The following is a 27,999-nucleotide window of genomic DNA, read 5'->3' on the forward strand; positions in this document are numbered from 1 at the left end:
ACACGAGCACCTAATCCAAGTAGCTCCAAACTGAACACCCAGAAACACGAAGAAGCTCCAACCCGAAATCCATCAACTTTCCTCAAACGCAGAAACTATAATAAATGGAACTTCTAGAACCTAAAGATACTGGAAACAGACAGGGGCTAACCATATGGGATGTCTCTCTAATAAAAAATTCGGGGAATAAGAGTTCTGCATCTCTAGCACATGCGCAACATCACACAATTCCATATCAGACCCCCTCAAGTGCCCAAAAAAAATGACCCCCCAATGCATTAAAATCCACACCTCATACAACCAAAACATGTATCAAATCCATAATATACTGTCGGGGAAACCAAAAAACAACCCATACCTCTTCGAAATAAGAACCCTCACCTTCCCTCAACACTTGAATGCCACGTACCACTACCAGAAAATGAGCCAACATAAAACACACGATGATCTTCCTGACCATCCTTCATATAGTGCGCATGGATAAGAAATGAATGAGGACCAGTGGGATGAACCAACACCTAAATGAACCAGCAAAAAAACTGAGCATGACCGGAACTAGCAACCAACAACAGAGAAATTCCCATCAAGAGACAGTATGGGCACAACAAAAAATCATCGCCGACAACCTCCTTAAAACCCACTAAAAGAATATCATGCGAGCAACAACATGACATAACTCCAACACTACTCCACTAATAAAGTGCTTTAATGAAACTACCAACAATAACACTACCTCGAATCCAACAACTCCAAGAGAACCCTCCTGCAACCTAGAGAGCTACTCAACACCGTCAAACTATTAATCTCCGCTCCATCACCCGGCCCAAAGCCATCTGTGAACTCTCTATCTTCGACACGAACCCCGAACGAAATAAGATGGAAAACCCTATCATAAATATAACGAAACAAATTACCGGCACCACCAAAACACTCTGCACAACCAAAACAATCAGGCTTCCTCAAAACAGACACTTAATGTAACACCCTCAACCCATACCTGACCCGGATACGAGTCCAAGATGTCACATTGACTAAACAAAACAATACTTAAAAAACCGATAAAACATTCTAACTTATTTTATTAAAATAAAATACTATATATATATATTAATACAAGTTTATCAAAATAATCAGAGCATACATCACTTGACACTTTGATTACATGACAACATTCATTTACATAACAAAAGGACCTACTGCTCAAGTTGCCTCTGATTTGATAGTTGCAGGAGTAATGTTGTCCAGCTGCTTAACATGTCTCGTCTACTTTCTTGGATCCTACGTGTGAAACACTCACACGCTAAGTCATCGACTTAGTGAGGCAATATAATAATAATAATAACAAAGAAATGTAATGGAAATGCCATAATTTAATGGAATGAGATAAAAATCAATGCTAACCATGCAGTTTATATCACCATGTTCTTTACCTGTAAGCATACTATATTGACATTCATTCAAACTTATTTTATTAAAATAAAATACTATATATATATTAATACAAGTTTATCAAAATAATCAGCATACATCACTTGACACTTTGATTACATGCCAACATTCATTTACATAACAAAAGGACCTACTGCTCAAGTTGCCTCTGATTTGATAGTTGCAGGAGTAATGTTGTCCAGCTGCTTAACATGTCTCGTCTACTTTCTTGGATCCTACGTGTGAAACACTCACACGCTAAGTCATCGACTTAGTGAGGCAATATATAATAATAATAACAAAGAAATGTAATGGAAATGCCATAATTTAATGGAATGAGATAAAATCAAATGCTTAACCATGCAGTTTATATCACCATGTTCTTTACCTGTAAGCATAATATTGACATTCATGAATTCATATTAATAAGATTATTGGCCCATGATACCATACTGAGAACCTAAGGTATGTGAGTACTGAGGTTGTGCACTATGATGTCACCACAGCTCGTATAAATGCAACGAAGTGCCACGTAGAATTACCGAAGTGTCGCGTAGAATTGCACCGTAGTGCCATATAATATTGTCCTAAGGACCACATAGAAAATTTCCTTAAAAATCATACATATGCCAATGATCAAGTATGTGTCTTAAAAGACCTCACACATGTTCCAAAGAATACATATATATCCGAAGGACCTCGTAGACTCTACTCTTGGCATGCCAACTATACCTATAGTTCTCATCTACATAACATGGGTTTCCACCATTCCATAATTTATATTGTATATACATATAATTTCCATACCTTTATCACATAGACATATCATGTTCCATCACTTTATCACATAGCTTATATAACCTTTCCTGTATATTCATGTCACTTAATGCATATAATATGAATTCATGTCATGTCTAATATGAAATGCGATCATGTATCAAAATATTGAATCTAGACTTATCACAAGTCTAGAACTGAATAGAATACTATATTCATGCTATGCATATGCACTCACCTATATTTCCTTGCTTTTTCCTCGATCGATCTACGGCAATTGTTCTGGAACTTGTTTAGGCTCGGTATCTACAGAGTAATTCATTGATGCTAATCAATATACTAATTAATGTATTCTAAACTATCATTTCTTGGGCTAAAAGAAAAGCCATTTTCATTTTAATGAAGGTATGCATCGATGCACCACACCATGCATCGATGCATAAATCCTATTCGATGTTTATATTTAAGGGGGTGTATCGATGCACTCCTTATGCATCGATGCACTGATGTCATTCGATTTGTATTTTAAAAGAGTGCATCGATGCACTTCATGTGCATCGGTACCTTGAACAATTTCTGGGATTTATCCTTGATGCATCGGTGCACATTGAATGTGCATCGATGCATCCAAAATGTCATTTTAAGCACGAAAATCTCTTATAATCTTCTCTACACTTTATATTTCACCTCCTTTTATATCCCTAACTTGCATACACTTACGTAAACTAATTATTATCCATTCGATACCTTTAAAACTTAGAAATTCAATTCTCCATATAAAATTTAAGAATTTCATTCAATTTCCAACATGTTCTAAATCGAATTCTAACACTTCATATCCTTTAATTAGCTTGATGACAAGTCAAATCCCACTTCAACCTTAAAAGAATTTGATGATTAAGAAGAAACTCACCTTTAACTTGGTCTCACGGGAAGAAGAAGAAAGAAGAAGAAGAAGAAGAGAAATCTGGAAACTTTTGGTCTTTCTCACTAGCTTCCACGTGGGAATAAATATCCTCAAATAAGATTTAATTATTTCTCTTGCTAAAAGACTCATTTGCCCTCATAATTTCCTTTCTTTGCTTATCCATCCTATATGAAACATTCTCATTAAATCTTTCAACTATTCAATTTATCTACTTTGGTCACTAAATTTTAAAATTTCACAATTTGATCACTAACCCGGTATAAAGGATGTTACAAATCTTCTAATGTTCTCATGTTGCTTCATTTACTTAATCTTTCTTATCATCATCAGAAAACTTACTTTTCAATCCTTTAACTTTTCAATTATCTTTTTCCTTTATACATTCATATCATGTCACTTATCATTTAAACAACAACCAGTAACTAGTAACTTTAATCCATTTCTGTCTTTTCTCTCCTTCCATTATGCATTTCCTTTGACCTTTCAAAAATCCATATAATGTCACCCATTACATAGACAGTAACATTCATTTTCATCACTCAACATCATAAATCCATCTCTAACTACCTTATAATAATAACCAAATTCGTTTTCCATCATCATTTAACCAAGAACACGACCTTAAATCTTCTTTAAATATGATTCAACATACACTTTAAAGAATCTTTTCACATCACCTTGCACACTTTTCTTACTTTTATATCAAAATTATCATCTACACTTCCATATAACCTTTATTGTGTCTGGTTCTTTAACTCAATCCCTTTCATTTCTTTATTACATTCTTCCTTTATTTATTACTTATACACAAATCATATCTTTCCTTTCATATTCACATACTCTTGTCTTATCATCTATACTCAACTCTATGTACCAATCTTCATTGCATCCTCATAGCTTTGATAACCTATTTCTTATACAGAACTTCATTCTTTATCATTTCTTATACTTGTATTTTCCTTCCTTAAGGTTCCATGCAAATACTTATTTCCTTTTCTACATCATAGCTATCTGAGCAAAATACACAACTATATTCAGATTCATATTATAATTGATTAACTCAGCTTTATCTTTTCCTCCAATCTTATAACTCTATCACTTTTACTTTGACAACTAATCAATAACATCTGTTCCATCTAGGGCACAAGCCCTAGTCAACCAATCATATGCATCCTTTCCAATCGAAATTATCTCAAAATTAGTTTACTTAACTTATCAATTTCAACCTCTATAGACTCACATATCTATAGTTCTCACATGTGTATATAGGCTAATAAAGAAATAACAAAAAACATATTACATGTGACTTGTATGCTTTTATGCTATGAATTGTATTATATGATTTATATGATTAAATGTGGATTGCATGATTAAATGAGTAAAATGTTGGTTAAAATGCTAGGTATAAGAGGATATGTGTAACATCCTCAATACCAGGTTAGTGATCAAATTGTAAAGTTTCAGAATTTGATGACTAAAGTAGAAGAATGAAATAGTTCAATGATTATTTGAATATATATTGAAGGTTATTTAGTAATTATTAAAGGAAATTAAGGGTTAAATGGTCATTTGACCAGAAAGATTTTTATATTTCTTTTTAAGGTAATATAAACGTGGGAATTTGGAGAAACATCCAGAGTTCTCTTCTCCTTTCTTCTTCTTCATACGTGGGAGAGCAAGGCAAAGGTGAGAGTTTTATTAGTTGATTATTATTTGAATTTTAAGTTTGTTTTGATTCTTTGGGTATTAAATAAGCTAAGGAAAGCTTATATGTGATTTAAACAATAAGATAAAGGAATTATGAAGGAATTTGCAATATGAGTTTTAAGATGAAATTTTGATATGGTATGGTTATTGAAGTTTTATGGATGAATTTGACTTGTCATCAATCTAATTAAGAAGTATGAAGTGTTAGAATTGGAATTAGAACACATTGAAAATTTGGTATGATTTTTGAATCTCATATGGAAGATAGGATTTTGAGGTTTAAGATGAAATAAATGAATATAGATTGGTTTAAGTATGTGTACTAGAGTTAAGAATGAAAAGGGGATGATATGAAGTGTTTGAGTGGAAATGAAGTAATTTCGGGTTGAAAATATGATTTCTGGGCAAGGGGAATCGGTACCCATTCAAGGGGAACCGATACCCCTTCAAACGAACAACATTTCCAGAATGTCATTAGGGAATCGATACCCCCTTAGTAGGGAACCGATTCCCCCTAAAGGAAAAATGTGCATATTGGTTTAATAAGTTCGTTTAAGTTGCTAGTATCCAATTACAAGGTGTAGTATCTAATGATTGTCTTAAATGTATAATTATGTAGATTCAGAGCCTAACCAAGTTCCGAAATCATTGACAAGTAAGATCGATCAAGGGGAAAGATAAGAGATTGGAATTGACTAGTGAGGCCAGGTGAGTGCATATTCAATAGTATATGATGTGCGATGGAAATAAGACTTGCGATGAGTCTATTTCCTGAAGTGTTACACATGAATTCCTGATTAAAGGCATGAGTTGAATATGCATGTATGTATGCTTGATTATGTGAATTGATCTGTTCTTTTATGTGCTCTAAGTGATATGACTTATGGTATTTCTATTATAAGTTACATGATATGTTATGTATGTTAAATGGATTATGTGATGGTATAAGAAATGATATGAAATATATATGTGAAAACAAGTATGTTATGAGATAAGATCTATGTGATACATGCAACATATGATATTAGATATATGTTTACACATACATGTGGTATGTGACAGAAAAAAAGGAACATGTGATTATGAGACCAATGATTACACGTACATGTGATACGTGACTGAAAAGAAAAGATATGTGTTTATAAGAGAAAGCATATGAATAAGTAATGTGAACTGTTATAAATGATAATGCCATGTTATGTGATATGAGAGCTAGGGGTATAGTTGGCAATTCCAAGGGTCGGGGTTTACCTATGTTCTTCGGACATATGGACTGTTTACCTATGTTCTTCGGGACATATGGACTGTTTACCTATGTCCTTCGGGACATATGGACTGATTACCTAGGTTCTTCGGAATCTATGGACTGGTCCTTCGGGACATTGATCGAGCTGTGGGACAACATATGTGTGCACAACCTCAATGTACTCACATACCTTAAGTTCTCACTAGTGTACATGGGCTAATAAAGTGATTAAACAAGCATACTGAATGTGATATGTATACGATGGGTTTATAAGTGGTTTGAAATGTGTTACGTGAACCATATGATGTTGGTGTGTACAGTGTTTGATTGAAAAGGTTAACAATAAAAGTATGTGATTACATGATAACTGTTAATGATTGAATTATGTGTATGTATGTATTTACTGTAATTAATCTGATATGATTTTATATGATACGAAGAATGCATGGAATTGGTATAACATGATAGAACAGAACATGCATGTATTGATATATGTTATGAAGTGCATTATATGTCGTTATGCCTCACTAAGTCTTCGACTTAGCGTGTGATTGTTTCACACGTAGGTTTCGAGAAGAGTAAAGAGTAATGCGGAGCAAGACAGGTAAGTTTTCCTTACCAAATGTCAGATCAGAAAATATATGTATTGTATATAGAGTGTAGTTGGCATGTAGTCTAAAGACATAAATTGTATGAACTCTGATATATATTTTGTAAACGTTTTGAATAAGTTAAATGTTATCAAAGTTTTTAAATTACTTACTATTTTATACGAATAAATGTTTGAAAAGTCAATGTGACACTTCGGACTCGTATCCAGATCAGATACGGGTTGGGGTTGTTACAATATGTACGAAGTAAGATAAATAATAATGATATTGATAATGAAATGAGGCTAATGATGGAAACGATGAGTATATGTGTGTATATATGTTCTTACATGTAATGATATATTGCATATCTGTTATAGGGATTTGTTACATGAATAAGGGTATGAGTGATAGCAGTAATAGTTCATGCATGATTACAAGTTATAGTTTACATTATATGTTTAATTGCCTCACTAAGTTATAGACTTAACGTGTGATTGTTTCACACGTATGTTACAGAAGTGAGAAGAAAAGTGAAGAAGAGCAAAACAGGTCAGCATCTCCCTTACAAAGATTTCAGATCAGAAAATATATGATTAAATGTGTTTGGTTAATTTAAATATAATTGGCATGTACTAATTGATTGAGTCCTTCGGGATATATATGTATTCTTTGGAACATGTGTGAGGTCTTTTAAGACACATACTTGATCCTTGGCATATGTATATGATTCTTAAGAAAATTTTCTATGTGGTCCTTAGGGACAATATTATATGGCACTACGGTGCAATTCTACGCGACACTTCGGTGCAATTCTACGCGACACTTCGGTGCAATTCTACGTGGCACTTCGGTGCATTTATACGAGCTGTGGTGACAACATAGTGCACAACCTCACAGTACTCACATACCTTAGGTTCTCAGTATAGTATCATGGGCCAATAATCTTATTAATATGAATTCATGAATGTCAATATATTATGCTTACAGGTAAAGAACATGGTGATATAAATTGCATGGTTAAGCATTTGATTTTATCTCATTCCATTAAATTATGGCATTTCCATTACATTTCTTTTTTATTATTATTATATTGCCTCACTAAGTCGATGACTTAGCGTGTGAGTGTTTCACACGTAGGATCCAAGAAAGTAGACGAGACAGGTTAAGCAGCTGGACAACATTACTCCTGCAACTATCAGATCAGATGCAACTTGAGCAGTAGGTCCTTTTGTTATGAAAATGAAAGTTGGCATGTAATCAAAGTGTCAAGTGATGTATGCTCTGATTATTTTGATAAACTTGTATTAATATATGTATAGTATTTTATTTTAATAAAATAAGTTCTAATGTTTTATCGGTTTTTTTAAGTATTGTTTTGTTTAGTCAATGTGACATCCTGGACTCGTATCCGGGTCGAGTATGGGTTGAGGGTGTTACATTTAATAGTATCAGAGCATTAAAATCCCACAGTTCCTATTTCGTAGCTTATATATTGTTCTTATATCTTTTTATAAACATATAAACACTTAGATCATAATTTCCTAATTTATTGTACATAATCATATCATCATTTATATTCATAACCCCTAACTCATATTTTATTCTCTTATGCTTACATAGATCCTATAACATATATTGTAGCATACTAACATATATCACTTATATAAATTCATTTATATACAAATTTCTTATATTATCTTAATTCAAGTTTACATTACTCTTATAACATTTTCCTATGACTTCATAGATCTTTACCAAGTAATTTCTATATCATAGCTCATCTAAGCACATCAATCTTTCTCATACAACTTATCTCTCATATGATTATCATTATTTATGTAAAGATCTCCTAATTGATATTCTATTTTCATATTGTCCTATAAATCAATGCTAGTTAGTTTATCTCACTTTTCATTTAATACTATAAGTAAATTATAATAGTTTCCATAAACTTGACTCATGTAATTTATGTTTTGCTATTATATCTTCATCTAAACATATATTTACATGTTCATGATCACTTAACTTATTTTCTTTCTATAGTTATCACATACAACATTTACTATTATACATGATTCGTGCCCTTATAACTTATTTCACATATTCATATATCTCATAAGGTTCACATATAGTTACATATTTTGTTCCCATAACCCATATCATATAATTCACATCTTATAACATATAATATGAACAAAGCATACACATAATACAAACTTAATCATGCTTCTATTCATGCAAACATAAAATATTGGAAACATACTTATCACAAGTCTAATTTCCATATAATAATATGCACAATCTTATAATATGCACTCACCTATATTTCCTTGTTTTTTCCTCGATCGATCTTACGAGGCAATTGTTCTGGAACTTGTTTAGGCTCGGTATCTACAAAGTAATTCAATGATGCTAATCAGTATACTAATTAATGTATTCTAAACTATCATTTCTTGGGCTAAAAGAAAAGACATTTTCATCTTTTAATGAAGGTATGCATCGATGCACCACACCATGCATCGATGCATAAATCCTATTCGATGTTTATATTTAAGGGGGTGCATCGATACACTCATTATGTATCGATGCACTGATGGCATTCGATATTTGTATTTTAAAAGAGTGCATCGATGCACTTCATGTGCATCGGTACACCTTGAACAATTTCTGGAATTTATCATTGATGCATCGGTCGATGCACATAGCCCATAAATGTCATTTTAAGCACGAAAATCTCTTTATAATCTTCTCTACATTTTATATTTCACCTCCTTTTATATCCCTAACTTGAATACACTTGGAAACTCTAAGAGCCGACATCCACACTCTATTCACCTAAATGCCAGAAACAAATCTGATGCTAATTTGAACCGAGAAAAAACAAGAAAAACAAGAAAAAAAAACTTTAAAACTGAAGCTCTCCTTCGACCTCCCATCTTCCCCCGAGACCGCAAAACATGCTTCATGCTTTCTTCAGAGCCTCACAAAAACAAGAATGGATCCACCGCAGAGCTCCGCAAAGAAACACGTATGACATTGAAACCAAACTCCAAGAAACTTCCATAAAAGAAGACGATAGAATCCTCTAGCTATCGTTACTAACAGGACATCGTGAATCATCTTGAAGGAGGCGAAGCTTAGCAATCAACCATGGCGGCGGAGGCAGATAAGAGAAAACAAAACTACATTTTCCGGAGCAAATTGATTAAGAGGATTTTTCTCAAATAAACCTTTATAAAAAAAATTTTGAAATAATTGATCAATAAATCAAATATGAAGAGTAAAAAAAACTATTTATTAGTCACGGGGTTTTGTACTGTTATAATCAAAGAAAGAAAAATCTGGTGATAACTCCAAGCACAGTTAATGACGGTACTCCATAAAGTTGAGTGAGAGAAAATTTCCCATTTTCCCACTGCGGCTTTCATAAACAGAGATCATATCAGATCAGATCATGCAGTGAAATAATGCAATTCGGACTTAGTGGCCAATCCAGAGCTTATCCCTTTCCTTCTCATATTACTCTCCTTATGCGTAGACACCACCATCATCATCATCGTCTGAACACACACTCCTTCCATTCCTTTCACACATGTCAATCATGCATGACCCCATGATCATTCCTGTATGTAAATATAATATAGTTTATGAGTCATTCATCATGTTCATGTGTCTTCTTTGAAAAATACAAAGAAACAGGCAAAGCAAATAAATATGAAAAAGGAAGACTGCACTTGGATTAACGTTAAACGTATTCATGAAATCATGATGACCTAATACCCCAACTTTGCATTTAAATTATACAAATCAAAGAAATATTGCAATGGAATATAGGGTTTGAATGTAGAAAGTTTAAGCTTTCAAGTTATGAGTCGTTAATTACCCAGTTATAGGCATGGGTGATGATTACATTACTTGATAACACTTGTAAGGTTCAACGTGGGGATTATGAGTTTATGACGACTAGCAGTGGAGGACGTAAGGGACATTATGTCCATCTTAAAATTCGATTTTTTTCAAGTTATTTGTATATTTTAGTGATGATATTCATCTTAAAATTTTATTTGTGTGTGTTTTTTATAAAAAAAATTATATTATTAATTTATATGTTCACCATCAAAAAAAAATTTTAATCCATCACTAACTTCTAGAAAAATATACGTGCAGTGGCAGATGCACTAAGCCCCCATAGGGGCCAAGTGCATCCCATTATTTTAGAAATGTAGTTAAATTTAACTTATTGAGTCAAGGAAAAAAAAATTACAAATTTTACATACCCATTAATTTTAAGAAAATAAAATTAAAATTTTAGACATCCATTCTTAAATTTCTGGATCCACCACGGTATACGTGCAAACTTAAACTTATCAAAGATGTTTCTTTTCCTCTTAATCCATCAATGAAGTTTAATGACCATTTAAAACCTTCCTTATCATTGCTTAAGTGCACTTAACCTTCATCGATTATTGAAGGAGAACTGAAAAGGAAAGATCTTATCTACATTTAACGTTAATAGAAAGGTAAATCGATAAATTACGGATTCCTTTAATATTATTTTCTAAAATATATAATATTGAAAAAACATCTCTAATGTTCGATTGAATTCTGAGGCTGCATTTTTCTTGGAAAATGATCAAATAGTTTCAGTCACTCACATTTTGTCCTTTTTCCCCCCTCCCATTTCCATATTTATACACCTTTTTTCAAGGTCTTAACGTCCACCAAAGCCACAAAGAAGAGAGTAAGAGTGTCCAATCAAGCTCCCAAATGCCTTTAAATTGTTCTACCCTGGGTTTCAGAGTCCCACATCTCCCGGGACAACAAACCAAAGTACCCGACACCACCAAGTTAACATCGACAACCTACGTAGGAACTTGCTTCCCAACAACGCTTAGGAAAAAACTCCATCAAAACAAGTCCTTCCACATTGTTTCTCAGTCAAAGTTTAACCAAAACTACTCTCCTTATTCTCCTGTAATGGAAGACCAGAGAGAGGTTGTTGTTTCACCTGCAGGACAAGAAACATATGCTCAGGAATTGGATGTCGCTGTCAGGGCTGTTCAAATGGCTTGTTCACTCTGTCAGAATGTTCCACACACTACTTCAGTTCTGGCAGGTATATCGATCACCTTTGTACTATTTGATTCTTTGTCTGAATTGGGTTGTTGACAATAATGTTGTTCTACTGATCATCTTGATTATGGTTTGCAATCAGATTGGAGTGTTCAAGTAATAGTAAGCTGGATACTTTGCGAATCTTTCGGGTGTCTAAATGTATCGATTCTGGCCAAAGAAGATGTTCAAAGCCTCTCAACAGCAGATGCAACTGGTATGTTGGATACTGTGGTGAAAACAGTCAATGAGTGTCTAACCGAGGCGCCGCATTTTGGGATTAAGGGACCGGAAAGGCCGCTCGGGAGTTCGGATGTTCTCGAAGCCATTAGTCACTGCAATTCAACTGGAGGCCATATTGGAAGGTTTTGGGCACTTGGCTCCGTACGAGGTGATCCATACTCTGTTTCTTTAGCATTAATAGATGGTGGGGAAGTTGTGCTCGGTGTTCTTGGTTGCCCGAATTATCCGATGAAGAAGGAATGGCTAGCTTATCAACTTCGCTATCACCGGATCCTATCGAAACTGGCCCCAGCAACATCAGAATCATGGGATAAAGGGTGTGTGATTTATGCAAGGAAAGGTAGTGGTAAGGCTTGGATACAACCTTTACACCAGAAGAACAAGCTGCTAACAAGGCCAAACTCTGCAAACTCGGTTCAGGTATCCTTAATCGATAATCCAGGGTTGGCTACTTTCTGTGATCCAGTCGAGAAGTCGAATTCAACCCACTCCTTCACAGCAGGATTATCTCACAATCATGGCCTTAGGTGCATATATATTTTTAATGTTTTATCTATTTTCCATGTATAAACTTTATACGTATAACAAAAACCATGATTATCTGTTCCGTGAATGCAGGAAGCAACCGCTGCGTGTGTACAACACGGAAAAATATGTGGCCATAGCTCGAGGAGACGCTGAAATATTTATGACCTTCACGAGAACCGGGAACAAGGAGAAGATATGGGATCATGCAGCTGGTGTTCTTATCATACAGGAAGCTGGTGGTGTTGTAACAGATGCAGGGGGATCTCCATTGGATTTTTCGAAAGGTATGTTCATAGAAGGTCTCGATCGAGGTATAATCGCTAGTGCCGGAGCTAAACTGCATGAAGAAATCATCAACGCCATTGATGCTAGCTGGAACTCCTCCAATCTATGATCAATTTTACATTTGCATATGGATTACTGCAAACCAAAGATGCTATAGTAGAGTGAGGGCCGCTATGTAATGGTCTTTAATCTTACTGGTTATTTATATATAAAGCTCAAGTTATGAAGTTGATTCGGCATCAGCCAATAAGTTTGGTTTTCATCATAAGTACTAATACCTTTGTACAGAGTGGGTTATTTGGATATATAAGTTACGTCTGTATAGTCACTTTTAGTAGATATATAGTAAAGTATTAAGTAAGTGTGAGATTCGAATATTCTTATTCGAGTTTATATTTATAAACAAATAAATTGCATTTCACTCATATATCGAGTACAATTTGATATGCTTTTTAATTGAAAATAGTTTTGTTGGGTCATTAAATCATGAGCAGATTGATGAAGTGCTTGTTATGTTACTTTTTTTCTTTCAGAAAACTCTGAATCACTTTTCTGGTCTGTCATCCTCAATCATTATTTATAATAAAATTATATCAAAATATTTATATTTCTCTTCTTTTTCTTTTTTTATATGATTAATTTTTACAAAACTCAATCAAAATTGTTGAAAAACTTTCCAAATTTTGACTGTCTAATGTCTTATTCTCCTTTATTATCTACTTGTGAAATTAGTTTACAGATATATTATTCATATTCTTGAAAGAATGCTTCTTACCGTTAGAGCTTTCAAACTTGTACATTAAACCCTTCAAATATAATAAAATTCTAAATTTTAAAAAATGATAAAATTTTATATAAAATTAGTAAGCTAAGAGTTTTCGAGAAATTTTTAAATCAATAGAATGATAGAAGACGATAAAATAAATTTCTCAGTATTTAAAATGACAAAAAAATTAAAGAATGATGATTTTTGATAAAAACTAAAAATAAAATTAACTTTAAATCTGATAAAGAAAATAATGAGGTGAAAAAAAAGAATATCATATAAAATAAAAAAAAATTTATGACTTCATTATCAACGTATATCAATATAAAAATATCGGTAAACTACACGGAAGACTACCAAACTATGCTCAATAATTAATTTGACCACCGAATTTTTTTTGACTAAACCTTAGCTCTGATACCATTAAATGTAACACCCCAACCCGTACCCGACCCGAATACGAGTCCGATGTGTCACATTGACTTTTCAAACTTTGACTCTTTTGAAAAACAGAGAAATTTAAAACTTTGTTTAAAGCAAAATACTTTAATTTACATAAAAATGACCACAAAATACAAACTCCATCAGAGTACTCGTAATTAACGACTTATTACATGCCAACACTCTATACACACCAAAATACATACTTTGTCGATTACTTCTGATTTGATCTTCTAGTAATAATTCTGTCCTGGCCACTTCTATTCTTGCTCTTTTCGTTTCTTGGTACCTACGTGTAAATCACTTACACGCTAAGTCATAGACTTAGAGTGGCAATAAATAAACATTTAACAACCAATTCATGAATACGCATTCTTATCATTTGATCATGACATTTCAACATGCGTGTATCTATTACACGATAACATATATAAGCATGTCATGCACATGTAAAACTTACATTCTTGTGCCACTTTCACTTTAATTTATCTTTCAATTGTATTGCCAATATATATTATTGAGAATAGAGGTATGTGAGTACACTGAGGTTGTGCACACATATGCTATCACCACAACTCGTATAAATGTACCGAAGGACCTATCATCCCGAAGGATGTCATCTGTGTCCCGAAGGACCTATCATATGTCTTATAGGACATATGTAACCCTCGACTCTTGGCATGCCAACTATACCTATAACTCTCATATCATATACTATGGGCATTTATTATGAATATGTTTCTCATCACTTGTTCTTTCTCTTCTATCACATACCACATGTATGTGTAACCATGTATTTCATATCATATCACATGTATCACGTATTACATATTCATATGTCATTTCATATCATATCACATGTATCACGTATTACATATTCATATGTCATTTCATATCATATCACATGTATCACGTATTGCATATTCATATATCATTTCATATAGTCACATAGCTTATCTCATTTCACATTGGTCATGTCTCATAACATATATCACATATGCATATTATGTAACATATATAATAACCTATACTCATTTCATGTATTCATGCACATATAAGAATCACCAATCAAATAACATTTTAGGAGTCACTTCTTACCATAGTAACTCCATCACTGACTCATCGCAAGCCAATGTTCTTTCAATAATATAAGTACAATTAAAATTGCACTCACCTTAGCCTTGTTTGATTTGAATCAATTCTAATCCTTTGATTATTCTAGAACTTGTTTAGGCTCAATATCTACATAAATATAACATTTCAAAACAACTATCAGAAGCCTAAACCTTAACCTTGATGTTAACAACTTAAACCGGTTTAATGAATCAAATTCCATTTTTTCATTTAGGGGGAATCGATACCCCCCAGGGGGAATCTGTTCCCGGGGAATCGATACCCCCCAGGGGGGAATCTGTTCGCCCTGCACATACTTGAATTTTCGTCCAAGAGGGGGAATCGATTCCCTTCATAGGGTATCGGTTCCCTCTACCCAGAAATTGTATTTTAACCCCGAAAATCATCATTTCTTCACTTAATTCTTTTATTTTAAACCACTATCATGTCATTAAACTCAACTACCATTACTTAAACCAACTTATATCCATGAAAATCATCTATAACTTCAAAATCCTATCCTTCATATGTAATTCAAGAATCATACTCAAATTTTAATATGTTCTAAATACAATTCTAACACTTCATATTCCTTAATTAGCATGATGACAAGTCAAATTTAACTTCAAATTCAACTTATCAACTCTTTCCCATAATTTCATATAAAAACTCATTTTCTTAAATCTATTATAACTTCTTAATCTTTTGATTATAAGACAACTTAAGCTTAGTTATCATCTAATGATCAAAACCTAATCTTTAATTTAACAAATAATCAACAAATCAGAAAACCCTTACCTTCGCCTAGCTTCCACGGTTGGGAGAAGAAGAAAGGAAGAAGAAATAGTTTTCATATAACTCTTTCCCCCACCCCCCACGTGATTCATTCATTTTATTGGAGAAAAAATATCTTTCATGCTAAATAACCATTTTGCCCTTTAATTCTTTGGATAATTACTATAAACTTTTAGGAAATATTTTCGAACAAATCATTGAACTATTCAATCATCTTACTTTAATCACCAAATTATGAAACTTTACAATTTAACCACTAACCCGTATTTTGGGATGTTACAAATCTCTCCCCCTTAAGAAAATTCGTCCTCGAATTTTCACTGTACAAATAGATGGGAACTGTCTACTTATATATTGTACTTCCATATTATACTACAGATCCACCTCTTTTAAAGATCCATAAGGTCCAATGAATGTAGGACTGAGCTATACTATACAGAGAATCTTATTCGGAACAAGACATTAATAAATACTTTATCACTTATCCAGAAATTCCATTTTTTTAACTATATATATAGAACTTCTGTTAACTATCCACTATCTTAATTTTTTTTTCATTTTTCTTCAACTTCTTTGATCCAATCCGTCCATACAAAATCTCAAATATTTCTATTCAACTAACTTAATAGTTTCCAGCTTTTTACACAATGTCACAAAAAAACTATTTTGATATATTTCTTTACTTGTGAACCTACTACTCATTAAATAAACTCAATAATAACTCTTCCTATGACAACATTTTCTGACTTTAAGTCTTTAACTTTCCCTTCGTGGTTGCAATTACTAAACTTATTTTCAATCAACAAGGAATTACATTCATTCTTATCTTTTCACTCATTCGATTCTACACCTTTTAATCTTTATAAATTTGTATAAATATAATGTCGCTCATCATGGAAATAATAAGGTTCCATCCATACGGTAATCTCAATCCTTATCACTCAACATCATGAGTCCGTTGATTTCTTTCATCAATCTCTAATGACTTACAACATAAACCAAATATTTATTCTTATACTATCTTCATCCAAATTATTATACACCTTTCTTTCTAAATTTTACTCATATCAATCTTGAAATTGATGTCAATACTCTTTTTATCATCTCAAAAGTAACATGCTTATCTTTAACAACTTGATTAGAGAGAATACTATCATTCAAATATATCTCAAATTTCCTTCATTCATATAAATAAATCCTTATCTCTTTTACTATATTTACATGGTTAAGAAACACAACCTTAAACCAATACATATTACACTTGGTTAACTTAGTCTGACATTCTTTTTCCGATCTTTTAAACTCTATTATACTCTCCCCTTTGCATGATTTTTTTTCCTAATACGATACTTTAAGAAAAATTTATCGTCTTCATAAAATTCAATTTATTTCTGCCTCAAGTCTGCCTAATACTTTTGTCGATTAGATGTCATCTTGAAATTATCTTAAATTATCTTTACTTTATCCTCAACCACTTACAATAAATCCTGGAAAATAAAATTCTGATCCTTTAACTTGAACCAAATTAATGATGTCCGACATTTTCTCTCAAATAAAACTTCATACAGAGTCATCTTAATGCTCAATTGATAATTATTATTATAGACAAATTCTACTAAAGGTAAATAATTTTCCCATGATTCTTTGAACTCGATCATACATACCCTTTTTAAAGTATGAATCATATGTTAAACTCACTATTTGTCTATGCATAGATATCAATGCTACAATTAATTTAAATTCCTAAGACCTTTTCAAAGATTTCCACAACTTTGAGATAATCTTAAATCTTCATCAGATATAATTAAGACATACAATTTACAAAATCCAACAATCTTTTCATATAACCTTACATACTTATCCAAGAAATATTTACCTCAGTATGATAAATTGAGTTTCTTCATAAATCTCCAAATTTAGTCTCTACTGAAATTCTGATACAAAATTCATAACTCTTTATCCTTTCCACTTAGAATTGAAAAATTCTTACTTTTATTCCAAACTTATACTTTACACCTCATCATAACTCTTTTCATTCTTAAACCTTTAAACTCTATCATTTAATTTCCTTATCTCTTTATTCCTTCACAAATCAAAATCTCCTTGCAATCTAAATCCTTTCATTCATTTTTTTACTCCATTACGTTTTTCATATCTATATGAAAAACATCATAATAACACTTGTACTTATATCTGATTAATAATATTTATCACATTTTCATAATCTTAATATTTAGCATTATTTTCACTTAACTTTATTCTTTATCATTTCTTATACTTGCATTATTTTTATTCCTCAAAGCGCCTTTTAAAACCTGTAAACACTCTTCTCATTGCCTTAATCATATATATATATATATAGGATCCAAATACCTAACCATATTCAAATCCATATCATACTTGATTAATTCACTTTATATTTTCTTCCAATCAGAATTATCTCAACAATAGTTTACTTAACTTATCAAATCCACATTCATTCTCATGTATCATGAAATTTTATTTGTTCACTCTCAACATTTCATCATCTTCCATGTTATACAATAATTACTGACATATCTATTTCTTAAACTTTTTCCGAAACAATATTCACATCAATAAATCTTCCATTATTCACATTACAACATTTATTTACCATATTTTAGCTCAACTGCATAGCAACTAAATTATCTCATTTAAATTCTCCACTTTATAATAGTGGATATCCTTTAACATTATTTAATAGCACCTCAAATTTTAAACGAAATCTTTAATTTTTAATCTAGGGTACAACCTTTATCCACTCAATCATATACCATATTTTCAATCAAATTATATATATATATATATATATATATATATTCCAATGATATCTTACTCAACTTTTCAAACTTTTCTATTACTCTATATCATCTCTTGAACATTCAAATCATTATCTCACATACACATACTTAAACTCATTTATATCCCTTTAATATAATTTTCTTGCTTCAATTTTCATAACTTCTAACAGAGCTTTTAACCCAATTCACAAAGGTTGTCTTTAACTCTGACTTGTCATCAATTAACTCCTTATTTAAACTTCAAATATCAGACCCTACTGCTTTAGTCTGTCTGACTCTCATCTGATTTGATTCTCTGGCGAAGAATACAACTAATTCATATCTGGTTTGAAGTTGAAAGCTAGAATCTCTATCTTTCTTTAATGGTGCTTAACTCTATTAAACACTAATTCTCTTAATCATCTGAATTTTTTTCCCAATCCTTTTATTCTTAGCTCTCTATAGAATTTTAACGTGATTAATCATTTCTTGAATTGAGAAAAATTTCAAAACCAGTAACACTCTTTTAATTTAAGGCGCAAGCCTTAAACAACCAATCACATGTTCTTTCTTATCCTTCCTAATCAAAATCAACACAACAATAAATCTGTTTAACTTATTAAACTTATACTCATACACATGCATGTGTAACTTCTTTGTTAATCTCATATATTCGAGCTTCATTTGTTTTATAAAGTGATCATTCATGTACTTATTCATAAATTCTTCTACAAATGATAACCACGTCACTTGATATTTTAATATTCTTATGGTGACATTTATTCACCATACTTCTAGCTTACCTACGTAGTAATAAAACTACGCAATTTAACTTCTCCACTTTGGAGAAATGAAAATTTTCTAATATTATCTTCCTACCATTTAATCAAATTTCCATAACAATGGAACATTTCTCAAATTCACCCTTAAATTTAGGTGTTCTCAACTCTTTTCAATATATTAACTCTATGAATTATATAAGTATAAAATTAAAATGTAACACCCTCAACCCGTATCCGACCCGGATACAAGTCTGAGGTGTCACATTGACTTTTCTAACTTTAAACTTTTAACGAAAACCAATGAAATTTAAAGCTTTTATTAAAATAACATTGTCACTGTACACGAGTTAACCAAAACAAGACAAAACTAATCAGAGCATTTGTAACTACCACTTTTCTTACATGCCAACACACTACATACAACAAAATACCTATTGTGACTTTACTTCTGATCTGATCACTGAGTAGAGATAGGTTGATCTGCAAAGTCCTATTCTTGATTCTCCTGCTCTTCGAAACCTACGTGTAAAAAAACACTTACACGCTAAGTCATAGACTTAGTGAGGCATAATTACATAATAAAGAATTACTAAAATATAAACAGGTCATCTACTATCCAAACACCATTATACTATCATACCATCATGTATTATACCACATATGAGCCAATATAAATCATAATAATACCATATTAAGATACAATTATATACATCCTCGTTATGTCTTATTTAAGCCCATATACACTATTGAGAACCCAAGGTATACGAGTATTATGAGGTTGTGCACACGTATTCTGTCACCACAGCTCAATGAATATTCTGAAGGACCTATCCAGAGGTCATAAAGATCCTCGGTAACTATCCAGAGGTCATAAAGATCCTCGGTAACTATCCAGAGGTCACAAAGATCCTCGGTAACTATCCAGAGGTCATAAAGATCCTCGGTAACTATCCAGAGGTCATAAAGATCCTCGGTAACTGTCCATAGGTCCCGAAGAACCTAGGTAAACTATCCATATGTTCCTTAGAACATAGGTATACTGTCAATATGTCTCAAAAGATATAGGTAGTTCTTTGACTCTTGGCATGCCAACTATACTTACAGTTCTCATAACTCATATCATGGGCATTGTCTTTCACCTTATTACATATTCACATACCATATCACATTATCTTTTTCTATAGCTCTTTATCACCTGTTCATATGATCATCTTATTACCTATACCTTTTCATATAACCATTACATACATACATACATACATACATACATACATACATACATACATATATATATACATACATACATACATACATACATACATACATACATACATACATACATGTCATCATTTATGTTTTTATCATACTCCTATAGTATTATCATTCATCTCTTGTTCATTTTTCATCCAATAACTTATATAAATGTATATATATCACGTATACTAGTTTCTAGGTCCCATCACACTAGCATATTTCCATATTCTTTCTTATGTCCTTTCCATACTTCTTATTTCATATTCTTATGAAATCATATTGGTCATTTTAACTATTTCACATATTTAACACATTTATCTACCTATTTACACAACTCATATAATATATATATACTGTAACATGTCAATAAATATGCTTATTCATACATATAAACCATAACAAACACATCACACACACTTCATATACCTAATATAGATATCTCGTAACTCATTAAATCCCATATGACATATACCTTCATATATAAGCTCTAATCTGGAAAAATAGACTTACCACAATCTGCATAGTATATCCCATAATGCATATGGTATGAATTCATATCATATTTAATAATATTGAATGAATCATGTATCAAGATATTAAATCTAGACTTATCGCAAGTCTAAAACTGAATATACTAACATAATCATGTTATGCACATGCACTCACCATGATATCTCTCACAAATCTGACAGTGTCTCTGTTGTGCTCTTCCATCACCAGACTTTCCTAATTGAGTATATCTAGCTCTCATCTGATTTGATCCTCTAGCAGAGGATACCACTGATTCAGACCTTACTTGGTATTGGAACCCAGAATCTCTACCTCTCTTGGGTGGTACAGAGCTCGACGAAGCCCCCGTTCTTTTGAAAGATTGAGCTTTCTGATCCCCAAACTGCTCGTTCTGAGCTCTTTCTAGAGCTTTAGCACGATTTACTACTTACTGAAACGAGGACAAGTTCAAAACAATCAACATCTCTTTTAGCCTTGGTCGTAGTCCTTCAACAAACCACTCACATGCTTTTTTCTCTGTCCGAATCAATTCGGCCGCAAATCGACTTAACTTGTTGAATTCACACTCATATTCATACACTGTGCGATTCATCTGTTTTAGATTCAAAAATTCTTGCTTCATTTGCCTGATAAATTGGTCTCCTATATACTTATGCTTAAACTCTTCTAAGAACAAAGACCATGTCACTTGATCATTGGTCATTCTCAAAGTGACATTTATCCACCAAATTCTCGCTTGCCCACGAAGCAAAGAGACCACTCCATCTAACTTCTCTACATTAGAACAGTGGAGTCCATCTAACATAATTTTTACATCATTAAGCCAAAGGTCCGCAGCAACAGGACCTTCTTCGGCTTCACCTTTAAACTCTGTAGCTCCTAAACCCTTCAACTCCTTTGCAACATTCATTCTTGGAGTCGAAGTAACAGGAGGTTGATAACGCGTCAATACCGCATCTAATGTTCTAAAGAACACATCTTGATCAGTTACAGGCACTCCAGAAGGTGTCTGTTCTTCACCTTGCCTGGCCAGGGCAGGTGAATTACTGCTCTCAGCGGGCCGATCATCTCCCGCTTGACTTCTATAACTATCATGTCCGGACATCTAATAAGAGATAACCAAATATTTCTATCAGCTAAACAACATACTCATTATTCGTATCAGATCAGAAGTTCTTACTACTGTGTTGGCATGAACACTTTTTAAGACACTATGGACTCCGGTTTATGCCGAGAATCGACTAAACCGTAGCTCTGATACCATTAAATGTAACACCCTCAACCCGTATCCGACCCGGATACAAGTCTGAGGTGTCACATTGACTTTTCTAACTTTAAACTTTTAACGAAAACCAATGAAATTTAAAGCTTTTATTAAAATAACATTGTCACTGTACACGAGTTAACCAAAACAAGACAAAACTAATCAGAGCATTTGTAACTACCACTTTTCTTACATGCCAACACACTACATATAACAAAATACCTATTGTGACTTTACTTCTGATCTGATCACTGAGTAGAGATAGGTTGATCTGCAAATTCCTATTCTTGATTCTCCTGCTCTTCGAAACCTACGTGTAAAAAAACACTTACACGCTAAGTCATAGACTTAGTGAGGCATAATTACATAATAAAGAATTACTAAAATATAAACAGGTCATCTACTATCCAAACACCATTATACTATCATACCATCATGTATTATACCACATATGAGCCAATATAAATCATAATAATACCATATTAAGATACAATTATATACATCCTCGTTATGTCTTATTTAAGCCCATATACACTATTGAGAACCCAAGGTATACGAGTATTATGAGGTTGTGCACACGTATTCTGTCACCACAGCTCAATGAATATTCTGAAGGACCTATCCAGAGGTCATAAAGATCCTCGGTAACTATCCAGAGGTCATAAAGATCCTCGGTAACTATCCAGAGGTCATAAAGATCCTCGGTAACTATCCAGAGGTCATAAAGATCCTCGGTAACTATCCAGAGGTCATAAAGATCCTCGGTAACTATCCAGAGGTCATAAAGATCCTCGGTAACTATCCAGAGGTCATAAAGATCCTCGGTAACTATCCAGAGGTCATAAAGATCCTCGGTAACTGTCCATAGATCCCGAAGAACCTAGGTAAACTATCCATATGTTCCTTAGAACATAGGTATATTGTCCATATGTCTCAAAAGACATAGGTAGTTCTTTGACTCTTGGCATGCCAACTATACTTACAGTTCTCATAACTCATATCATGGGCATTGTCTTTCACCTTATTACATATTCACATACCATATCACATTATCTTTTTCTATAGCTCTTTATCACCTGTTCATATGATCATCTTATTACCTATACCTTTTCATATAACCATTACATACATACATACATACATGTCATCATTTATGTTTTTATCATACTCCTATAGTATTATCATTCATCTCTTGTTCATTTTTCATCCAATAACTTATATAAATGTATATATATCACGTATACTAGTTCCTAGGTCTCATCACACTAGCATATTTCCATATTCTTTCTTATGTCCTTTCCATACTTCTTATTTCATATTCTTATGAAATCATATTGGTCATTTTAACTATTTCACATATTTAACACATTTATCTACCTATTTACACAACTCATATATATATATATATGGATAAGGATGGGAGATTTTCCAGAAAAATCTCTTCTCTCTTTTCTTCTTTATTTTCTCTTCTCCACGTGTGAAGCCAAGCAAAGGTGAGTTTTCTCTTGAGCTGATTATGTGCTGAAATTTAAGTTTAGTTTTGATTATTAGATGCTAAGTAAGATTAAGGAAGGATTAATTTGCTTTAAAACAACAAAATGAAGAGTTTATGAAGATTTAAAGATTTGGAGTTTTTGAATGAAATATCGAAATAAAGTTTATATTGAGAATTGAAAGTTGAATTTGACTTGTCATCAAGTTAATTAAGGGATAGGAAGTGTTAGAATAGGAATTTGAACATGTTGCAAAACTAGTATAATTTTTGCAATTACATAGGAATGACTAGATTTGAAGTTAAAGAAGTGATTATGGAATAGAAATAAGTTTAAGTATGTGTATTAAAGTTAGGAGTATTAAAGGAATTAAAATAGGAAGGTTTGAGTTAAAAATTGAGGATTTTCGAGTTTAGAATACAATTTCTGGGTAGAGGGAACCGATACCCTATGAATGGGAATCGATTCCCCCTCTTGAACGAAAAATTCCAGTATGTTCAGGGGGTATCGATTCCCCTGGGGGGTATCGATTCCCCCTAAATGAAAATATAGAATTTGATTCATTAAACCGGTTTAAGTTATTAACATCAAGTTTAAAGTTTAGGCTTCTGATAGTTGTTTTGAAATGATATATTTATATAGATATTGAGTCTAAACAAGTTCCGGAATAATCAAATGATTATAATCGAATCAAAGCAAGGCTAAGGTGAGTGCAATTTAAATTGTACTTATGTGATTGATCAAACATTGGCTTGCGATGAGTCAATGATAGAGTTACTATGGTAAGAAGTAACTTATATAATGTTATGTGATTACTCTGTGTGCATTAGTACATAGAAATGGATGTATGTTTATATGTTACATGATTTACATGCTTACATGAAAATGCAACATATGATATTAGATATGTGCTTACACATACATTTGGTATGTGATAGAAGAGAAGGAACATGTGATTATGAGATCAAGGATTACACGTACATGTGATACGTGACTGAAAATAAAAGATATGTGTTTATAAGAGAAAGAATATGAATAAGTAATGTGAACGGTCATAAATGATAATGCCCATGTTATGTGATATGAGAGCTAGGGGTATAGTTGGCATGCCAAGGGTCGAGGGTTACCTATGTTCTTCCGGACATATGGACTGTTTACCTATGTTCTTCGGGACATATGGACTGTTTACCTATGTTCTTCGGGACATATGGACTGATTACCTAGGTTCTTCGGAATCTATGGACTGGTCCTTCGGGACATTTATACGAGCTGTTGTGACAGCATAGTGGTGCACAACCTCAATGTACTCATATACCTTAAGTTCTCAAAAGTATACATGGGCTAATACATGGTCCTTACAGAGAGTAAATAAATAAATTGATTTGCTACTATGTATGTTTTGTTGTGAAGTAGTATATGTGTTCTATGGTATGTAGAGAAATATTCGATATATGTATTTATACGATAAAAAGGTATTAAAAGTACTTGTATTATCTCATGTTATCATGTATACTGAATTATATGCGACTCTATTGAATTCATAGATTGAATGTTTATATTATGAGAAATGCATTATTATTATGTTTTTGCTTCACTAAGTCTATGACTTAGCGTGTAAGTGATTTACACGTAGGTACTGAGAAGCAGAAGGATCAAAGCTAAGTTCAAAGTAACAACATATCTCTGCTCAAAGACCAGATCAGAAGTAAATTACATAGTATGTATTATTATATGATAAATAGGTTGGCATGTAAATAAAGTAGGTAAATTAGGTATTTCTGCTCTGATCGAGTTTTGTAATATTCTAAACATATTTATATAAGTACAAATGCAAAGAAATGAACTGTTAAATTTTTACGAGTGTTATGTACAATTTACGAAAATCACTGTAGCAGGTTACTGTATTACTGTTCATATCGTATTTTACCGTTCATAAACACGTTTTTATCTCAAGATTTTATACCAAACATAATTGAATAATACATGATTGTATTTTCTTAATATAAATTCAAATGTTCAGTTATTTTACAAGAATAAAGGTTTTGAAAATGTCAATGTGACATCTCGGACTCGTATCCAGGTCGGGTACGGGTTGGGGTGTTACATAAAACACATCATAATATCATTCAACATCATGAATCACTCTCTAATCTTATACAGGCATTCCCTGAGGTTTTCGCTCTTCTCCCTGCCTGGCCAGGGCAGGTGAATGCTATTACCTTCAGATCTATCACCTTGTATTTCACTTTAGAAACTCTTATGATCATATATCTAATATAACATAGTATTTTAATTCTATTAGCAAGACAGTACACTTACTATTCCATCAGATTAAAAGTTTTCACTATTTTGTTGGCATGTATACCTTATAAAATGCTCTAGACTCCGATTTATGCCGAGAATCGACTAAACCTTAGCTCTGATACCATTAAATGTAACACCCCAACCCGTACGCGACCTGAATACGAGTCCGAGGTGTCACATTGACTTTTTAAACTTTGACTCTTTTGAAAAACAGAGAAATTTAAAACTTTGTTTAAAGCAAAATACGTTAATTTACATAAAAATGACCACAAAATACAAACTCCATCAGAGTACTCGTAATTAACGACTTATTACATGACAACACTCTATACACACCAAAATACATACTTTGTCGATTACTTCTGATCTGATCTTCTAGTAATAATATTGTCCTGACCACTTCTATTCTTGCTCTTTTCGTTTCTTGGTACCTACGTGTAAATCACTTACACGCTAAGTCATAGACTTAGTGAGGCAATAAATAAACATTTAACAACCAATTCATGAATATGCATTCTTATCATTTGATCATGACATTTCAACATGCATGTATCTATTACACGATAACATATATAAGCATGTCATGCACATGTAAAACTTACCTTCTTGTGCCACTTTCACTTTAATTTATCTTTCAATTGTATTTCCCATGTATATTATTGAGAATAGAGGTATACGAGTACACTGAGGTTGTGCACACATATGCTGTCACCACAGCTCGTATAAATGTCCCGAAGGACCTATCATCCCGAAGGATGTCATCTGTGTCCCGAAGGACCTATCATATGTCTTATATGACATATGTAACCCTCGACTCTTGGCATACCAACTATACCTATAACTCTCGTATCATATACTATGGGAATTTATTATGAATATGTTTCTCATCACTTGTTCTTTCTCTTCTATCACATACCACATGTATGTGTAACCATGTATTTCATATCATATCACATGTATCACGTATTACATATTCATATGTCATTTCATATCATATCACATGTATCACGTATTACATATTCATATGTCATTTCATATCATATCACATGTATCACATATTACATATTCATATGTCATTTCATATCATATCACATGTATCACGTATTGCATATTCATATATCATTTCATATAGTCACATTAGCTTATCTCATTTCACATTGGTCATGTCTCATAACATATATCACATATGCATATTATGTAACATATATATAACCTATCTCATTTCATGTATGCATGCACATATAAGAATCACCAATCAAATAACATTTTAGGAGTCACTTCTTACCATAGTAACTCCATCACTGACTCATCGCAAGCTAATGTTCGTTCAATAATATAAGTACAATTAAAATTGCATTCACCTTAGCCTTGTTTGATTTGAATCAATTCTAATCCTTTGATTATTCCAGAACTTGTTTAGGCTCAATATCTATATAAATATAATATTTCAAAACAACTATCAGAAGCTTAAACCTTAACCTTGATGTTAACAACTTAAACCGGTTTAATGAATCAAATTTCATTTTTTTATTTAGGGGTGAATCGATACCCCCTAGGGGGAATCTGTTCCCCCTGCACATACTGGAATTTTCGTCTAAGAGAGGGAATCGATTCCCTTCATAGGGTATC

At 32.6% G+C, this 27,999-nt stretch overlaps 1 protein-coding gene across 1 annotated transcript; it reads left to right on the forward strand.

Annotated features, from left to right (window-relative positions):
- The first annotated feature begins 11,384 nt into the window (after window positions 1-11,384).
- Window positions 11,385-13,161, forward strand: LOC120217796 (PAP-specific phosphatase HAL2-like). Its single transcript, XM_039214868.1, has 4 exons — window positions 11,385-11,795; window positions 11,895-12,561; window positions 12,653-12,971; window positions 13,051-13,161. The coding sequence occupies exons 1-3, from the start codon at window positions 11,447-11,449 to the stop codon at window positions 12,954-12,956; spliced, it is 1,320 nt and encodes a 439-aa protein (XP_039070799.1). The 5' UTR covers window positions 11,385-11,446; the 3' UTR covers window positions 12,957-12,971; window positions 13,051-13,161.
- The last annotated feature ends 14,838 nt before the right edge of the window (window positions 13,162-27,999 follow it).

This window comes from Hibiscus syriacus, unplaced genomic scaffold (genome assembly GCF_006381635.1).
Source record: "Hibiscus syriacus cultivar Baekdansim isolate YM2019G1 unplaced genomic scaffold, ASM638163v2 tig00110187_pilon, whole genome shotgun sequence".
Taxonomy (NCBI): domain Eukaryota; kingdom Viridiplantae; phylum Streptophyta; class Magnoliopsida; order Malvales; family Malvaceae; genus Hibiscus; species Hibiscus syriacus.